Genomic DNA, 7,768 nt, shown 5'->3' on the forward strand with positions numbered 1-7,768 from the left:
GTCCCCAGTATATGCAGCCAGGTGTATAAGTGTTCCCAGTATTTGTAGCCAGGTGTATAGGTGTTCCTAGTATATGTAGCTAGGTCTACAGGTGTCCCCAGGAAGGGAGGCAGCCAGTGAAAAGGAGCGATGGGCACAGTGGCAGAGATGGGGGGACGGCTCCCCCCCTTCCTTTACCTTGGGGCCCCCCTTCCTGGCCTTCCCCTCCGCATTAATGTTTAAGTGCCCATCGTTCCCTTTCACTGGCTGCCTCCCCTCCTGCTCAGGGTGCTCTGGGTGCCCCTCCCCCCCTGGACCACGGGCCCTCTGTCCATGCCCGAGTGCCCGAATGGTCAGTCCGCCCCTGATATAGACAGTGCCGGGTTTTAGTCAGAGTCAATCATTTAGCTGATATTAAGAATCCCTGTTTTGAACAATGGTCCCTGTTGTTTAGTTTCTGTTTTAAAGCAAACCTGAAGTGAGCTGGGGGGGAACATTAGATACTTACCTCAGTAGTTGGAAGCCCCCGGACGATCCAAATGCTTCTCAGATCCTCATATCGCCCACCCTTCCAGCGCAAGGTCTCTCTTCATCTTTTGGCAATACTCATGGATGAGCATCTGGACTAGGTCAATCTGAATAAGGTCAGCACATGATCAGTAGAACAAAGCGGCTCTTGTGCAACTTTTTTCCTCCATGCATGAGCGCTTCTCTCTGCCATACTTGGACCTTCATTCTGACCATACTCATGCATTCCCAGTCTGGATGCTCTTGTCCATGGCTGCTTTTGCCCCCAGAACAAAACCTATTCTGCTCACATATTTATTTCCTTTTAAACAATATCAGTTGTCTGGCAGTCCTGCTGAACTCTCATGCATCAGTAGTATCTAAATCAACTGCCCGAAACAAGCATGCGACAAATGCAGTCAAATGTAAGTTAAACACCTGATCTACATGCTTGTTCAAAGTCTAAGTATTAAAAGCAGAGGATCAGCAGTACAGCCCGGTAATGTGCATTGTTTAAAAGGAAATCAATAAGGCAGCTTTCATATCCCTCTCAGGCCAGTTGTTCTTTATGTAAGCAGCACACTTGAAGTGTCCCTTTGCTACATGACAAGCCAAGACAAGGAGTGAGCTCTCCTACTAGCATAGAAGGGCTTAATCTTTTGCCATTTCTCTGCAATAAATTAGTACTTATAAAAGTGATAATAAAAGTGATAATCAGATTTTTTTTTTTTAAAGTGGAAAACAAAAAGCTAACAATCTATTATCACATTGCGACTTCTTCCTAAATATGCTCTGGAGTGTGCTAAAATCTCATGTTTTGAATGGTCAGTGCATGTTAGTGAATAGCTACTGAATGGCATCTTATATTTCTGCTGAAGACTTCCGTAGGAAGTTGGCTCTCCCTGCTTTAGGCCTCTTGCACACTGCAAGCGATTCCGATTCAGATTCCGCTTTTTTAACAGTTTTTACATCCGATTCAGATTCTGATTTGCAGTTTGCTCCCTGCACACTGCAAATCGAAATCGGAATCGGATGTAAAAACTGATTAAAAAGCGGAATCTGAATCGGAATCGTGTGTAGTGTACAAGAGGCCTTAAAGTGAACCTCCGGACTAAAAATCGACTCAGCAGCACTAAAAAGGCTTTGTGTTTCTTTAACAGTTTCACAGCATCAGAACTTTGTTTCTCTTATACAAGCCTCATTTTTAGCTGCACAGAAGAAAACTGCCCGGGCTTTTTTTCCCTAATGCTGTGCAAAGCATGATGGGATTTCTGATTTTGTTGTTCTCGTTCTGCTGTTTTGGTGCAATTTTTTTTTTTACATTTTGAAATTAACATTTGAAGCCTAGCGTGTGCAGCTGGGAGGGGTAATCAGGACACAGGACAGTTGGAACTGTGTCTCTTGCTCCCTGTCACCTCCTTTCAACCAAAAAGATGGCTGCCCCCATGACAAAGATGGCAGCCTCCATGAATCACAAACATTTGCCTGTTCTTTTAAAACAGGATGGGTAAGAGATTATATTACCTATATACTCTAATTAACATAACTAATGTAACTTGATGACAGTATGTTTGTTTAGGCTGAAGTTCCCCTTTAAGCACATTGCAGCCAAGCAATGTCACAATGTCATTTTATGTTTAGCCTCCATTGTTCATACTGTAAAATAACTAGTAAATCTGGAGGCTTTTGTAGTGGCCAAAGGTGCAACTGGACATGCAGGATCACTCTGCCAGCACCTTCACCTGATATACAAAGCTGTTTCATTGTATCCATAACTGAGATATTGCATTTGTTTGGACTTAACATTTTGATTTGTTGATATGTTCGTATCTGACACCATCTCCTCCACCTCCCCCACTTGTTTTATCTTCATTAGAACACTTGTAATTACATTTGCATAATGCTTGTTTATTTTTAGGCACACATGATTTTTTTTCTTGACTAGAATGAGACGCTAATCAACTGACAGCCCATTACCACTGCATTTTTATTAATAAGTATTATACAAGCAGTGGAGCAAATTACTTGTCAATGAGTCAACGTTTTAAATGTTTATTTTCATTTTACATTTGCACATTTCTTGTAAACCAGAACACTTAAAATAAGCATACAAGACTTATGCTTCACTTATTGATAATGGAGAGAACAGTTGTCCTATCCCAGCAGATCTGGCCAAACATACTGTGAACTATTTTCCACTACAGGTGACCTACGCAATACTCAGATAGCTCATTGTGACCCAGAACCACTTAACATATAAAAGTATAAGGGAAGAAACAAGACAAAAAGCCCCTTTTACTTAAAAGCAATGCTAAATAAAACAGAAGGTATTTGAGAATTCAGGTTTAAGTAAGAAACGGTAGTTTCCCATGATACATCATTCCCAAATATGCAAATCATCTCTTTATGCCCCTGAATGCCGGGCACACACCCAGAACCACTAGATTATAGTGAGCCTATAGAGCCACATCAATCCCACATGCATAGAGCCTGTTTTGGATTTTCTGGTCCTCATAAGTGCATGGCATGGATTGATATGGCTCTGTGTGATAGGGCTTAGACCAGTACTAAGGAATACCCAGATAGCTCACGGTGAACAAATCCATACAATGGACTGCAGATGAAAAGGTTTGCTGAATTCCTTACCCCTGCATGAATACCCACAGACTTTTTTAAGGTAAGCCTAATTCTCCCACACATGCCTGGGGATCCCTCCCACTCTATTCTCTGTTTACGATGACATAGGAAGTTCACAGCCAGGATTCCTGTCTTGCCTTGAATAACACAATACTAGAGACATGACATCGTGGGGTATCTTAAAGAGAACCCGAGGTGGATGTATAAAATCGTAAGAGGACCCAGAAGCATGTCATGTGTGCAATGACATGCCTCTGTGTCTCTCTATTGCCGCCGCTAGTCCCCCCCCCCCCCCGGTCTGCAGTGCCACCCCCCCCCCCCCCCCCCGAAAATATCGCCAGGCTAGTGACAATCTGCTTGTCGCTAGCTTGATGTTTACCTCTGAGCCTGTCAATAACGTTCTCTAGCATCACCTCCCCATAGCGCAGCTCCCTCCACTGCTCTCTGCCTCCATATCTTTCTCCAATCGGAAGCTAAGCCGTGACCCACCTGGGTTGCGGCTTAGCTTCCGATTGGAGGAAGATACTGTATGGAGGCGGACAGTGGCGGGGGGAGCTGCGCTATAGAGAGGTGATGCTTGAGAACGTTATTGACAGGCTCAGAGGTAAATATCAGGCTAGCGACAAGTAGATTGTCACTAGCCTGGCGATATTTTCGGGGGGCACAGCAGACACCAGGGGGGGCTAGTGGCGGCAATAGAGAGACACAGAGGCATGTCATTGCGCACATGACATGCCTCTGGGTCCTCTTAAGATTTTATACATCCGCCTCTGGTTCTCTTTAAAGTGTACCAGAGATGACATGTGACATGGTGAGCTAGACATGTGTATATACAGTGGCAAGCATATAGACACTTGTGCTGTGCTCCTTTTCTTTTTTCCCTGCCTGAAAGCGTTTATAATTAGCTATGGAACTGACAGTTTTTCTCCAGTCAGGACTCGGTCGGCTCACTGATAACAAATTACAGCTATAAAATACTTTCCTAAGCAGATACCTGGGCTTTTTACTGTGAGAGGAAAAGATAAAAAGGTAAATAGTTCATGTATTTTCAATCTGGGACTCTTGAGACACTGCAATTGAGCAGAGCCTATGAAACATTAAATCTGCTTTGTAAATGTTTATACATAAAATAAAACCTTGAGATATCTAAAAGAGTCATTTTTAGGAGTAGGACAGATCCAATTGTTTATCTAATTAGTTTATTTTAATTTCTGGTTCACTTTAAGGCCAAAGATAACCAGCCTTCATAAGTAATCCTGCAATACCTCTCTGAAACTATTAGTTAACAAGGGTTTGTCACCATCTTCTGTGTCATTCTAACCAAAGTTGCTGAAAGGTTAGTAAATTGGATTAAAGCAAAAGCAGTGCTGGAAATTTGTGCGCTGCCAGTGTCGTCCTAGGCCGTAATGTGTATTACAGCTATAGTGGCACTTAGTCAGTAATTTGGGCGCCGTCAAAAGGCAGAGCCCAAATAACAATAAAAACAATAATGTCGCTATGACTTTTGCAGGAGCAGAGTGAGACGTTTTTCAGCTTTACCATGCATCCAAATTTCCTGGTGCCTTAATTACATGTATGCTAGTAAATTCACAGCTGTGCACTTTTAGTTGTGTCCTTTCAACAATGGTGAAAACGTTTTTTAAATGAATCTAGGCATCTTCTAACATTTTCAGCAACCTTCACTAGAGTCCAATAAGCAGTAGGGGGTCCAAACCAATATCTTAGATACTACCGAGGCAAGATGTCTACTCTAAGCTCAGCCTACCCTGTGCAGGTATAACACACTGCTCTTCTTGTACTGCTCTTACCATTACCTTTGCATGATGGAACATTCAGGATAAAGAAAAGGGAAGCCTAAGAGTCCATGGTAAGGCAAAGCCAGGACATTCAGTGGGAAGACCATATCCTTAAGGGGCTCCTGAATAAGCAAGAGATCCATCACAGTCCAAGACACCACACAAAAAGTCTAACATTTGTACATAAAATGTAACCATGCAAATATACAATGCAAATATACAACACAAATAAGTATAATTACTTACACAAATCTTAGTTTAGTTAACTTTTCTAGCAGTAATGTGAGCCTCTGCACGCGGACTGTTTTTTAGGATTCAGCAAGGCACTAAGCAACACCTGTGCTTTTTCTGTCCTATTGAAGTGCAATGTGTGAAAAGGGTTCAGAGACAGGGATACACGCCAGACATCTGGCGTATATAGACTTCAATTACTTCCTATGTCCCAAGTAGGTTTTGTGTAGCCTCCAGGTAAATCTGTTAGCAGTTTATTTATTGCTAAATAAATATGTCCCGCTGTGGTACCCTCACTTACAATACAATAGCATTTAAACATGTCTTGAGAGCTCTTGTTCTATAAAAAATATATTTGCAAATATGTGCTATTGTAATATTTCAAAACCATTCTCTTGGAATTCTCCTGGAGAACTGACCTTATGCCTGCCCCCTTGTAGCAAACATAAACACCAGCCTATAACAGCATTAACATTTGTTAGTTATTACCTGATTTAGGTACTTTGATCATTAAGTCATGTGACCCATACTCTGATCTTCTACTATCTGTCTTCCCCATCATTGCAGAAACCTTGCTGGGAGGTATGGCCTGGACTAATACTAACCTATTCATGCAGCACACAAAAAAGAGTGGGACCATGGCTCAGACTGCCGCTCTCAATCCCTAGCATTTTTAGCTGTGGAGAAGGTGTGACTATCAGAGTGGAGCGAAGTCCAGATAGCCAGTCTCTCAAATAGTGATAGTGTACTGGTTAGTTGATTAGGCAAACAGGCTAGAAGGTATTTAGAACTTTTGCTGTTTTAAAATACTAGTGTTCATGTATGTTTCGGAGTAAGAGAAACAGGTAGCCCACCAGGAATATTACTTGAATTTGCCTTTAAATCAGTTTCAGGCAGGTATGGCAGTGAGTTGGCTTGTTGGAGTGAGCTGGAAAACACTATTTACATTTAAAAGCCAGAGAATGAAATAGAGTTTATTTTCTAAATATTGTTTCTCTGCTGACAGGTGATCACCAGCTCCCAGCAGAATATCAGCATGTCAAGGAAGCGGCTACAGGAAGACCTTCATCTTCGAAGCTGTGGAGCTCTCAGTTCTCCAGTAGCATTTCTACACAGGATACATCTGGCACGTGACGTGGATCAGGATAGACCACATAGTCTAATAGGAGTCTGTAGAGAGACCATCCTTTGATTAACAGTTTTTACAGATTGCATGCAAAACTGGGACACAAACTCTAATTCTTTCACCAACACCAACTACAACATGGCATCTCCTCTCTGGACTTGGTCATGCATGGGACAACAGACTTCAAACCTGAAGAGGTCCCAAAATGTTCTGCAACAACAATGCAAGCTTTATTTCCACACAAAAGCCTTTTTGGAATAGATGTCTGGAGTTTAATCTATTTTTACTTTGAAAATAGAGATTTGGATATTGCTGCCATGTAGCTTCATTTACTGTGTACCATTTTCTCAACAATGATCACCTCTCAAACAAGAGAGCCATTTTGTGATGCTACAAGCTTGGAGACAATACGATGAAATTGTACCTGACCTGTTCTATCAACAAAAGGTAGCTTAAGATACAGAGAAAATCTTCTTCAGAAGAAAGTTGTTTTACAACCTCAGTGTTGTATTACTTTATGTACCTCAAAGTGTTTTCACAAAGTGTTTTAATAAAAAAAAAAGGTATTTATTTTCTGTGCTTTTATTTGTCATATTTCTACAAAGAGTGGGTAATTTACTGTAACACAATGCAATATTGATGTTTTTTGTCTACCCCAAAGTACATAGTACTTACATAGTGATACATAGTTACACAGTTATTTGGGTTGAAAAAAGACGTCCATCCATCAAGTTCAACCAATAAATAAGGTACACTACTAGCCTGCACTCTCACATATCCCTGTTGATCCAGAGGAAGGCAAAATACCCTTACAAGGCATGGTCCAATTAGCCCCAAAAGGGAAAAAATTTCTTCCTGACTCTAGGTGGCAATCAGATAAAATCCCAGGGTCAACATCACCGCCACGGCAGTTACCTAATAATTATAGCCATGAATGTCTTTCAATGCAAGAAAAGCATCTAAGCACCCATTATATGTAGATACAGTATATAATTTGCCATTACTACTTCCTGTGGTAATACATTCCACATTTTAATCACTCTTACCATAAAGAACACTTTCCTAAATACAGGGCTAAAAACAATATCTCCATATCCAGATCATGTCCCCTAGTCCTTTGCACAAGCCGAGAAACAAAAAGCTCATCTGCCAAGTGCCAACTTGCCAAGCTTTTATATTGGCCTCTGATGTATATATGCTAATTAGATCTCCATCTTCTCTCCAGACTTAATAAGCTCATTTTATCTAACTTTTCCTGGTAACTTTTCCTGAGACCTTCCATCCCTCCAATCAATTTTGTTGCTCATATCTGCACCTGCTCTAAAACTGCAATATCCTTCCTGTAATGGGATGCCCAATACTGAGTTCCATATTCCAGACGTGGCCTTACTAGAGAGTTAAACAGGGGCAATACTATGCTAGCATCCCAAGTTTTATTTCCCTTTTAATGCATCCCATAATTGCATTTGCTTTAGCTGTGGCAGCTAGGTAT

At 41.4% G+C, this 7,768-nt stretch overlaps 1 protein-coding gene across 2 annotated transcripts in view; it reads left to right on the forward strand.

The window, feature by feature from the left end:
- Positions 1–6,816, forward strand: part of ENTREP2 (endosomal transmembrane epsin interactor 2) — a 978,998-nt gene extending 972,182 nt beyond the window's left edge. For both annotated transcript variants that reach the window (XM_068272537.1, XM_068272539.1), the window contains one exon: positions 6,157–6,816. In XM_068272537.1, the coding sequence (XP_068128638.1) occupies positions 6,157–6,342 (186 nt within the window). In that variant the 3' untranslated portion in view covers positions 6,343–6,816. The remainder of the gene's footprint in view (positions 1–6,156) is intronic.
- Positions 6,817–7,768: the final 952 nt, after the last annotated feature.

The sequence above is a fragment of the Hyperolius riggenbachi genome, chromosome 3 (assembly GCF_040937935.1).
Source record: "Hyperolius riggenbachi isolate aHypRig1 chromosome 3, aHypRig1.pri, whole genome shotgun sequence".
Classification (NCBI taxonomy): domain Eukaryota; kingdom Metazoa; phylum Chordata; class Amphibia; order Anura; family Hyperoliidae; genus Hyperolius; species Hyperolius riggenbachi.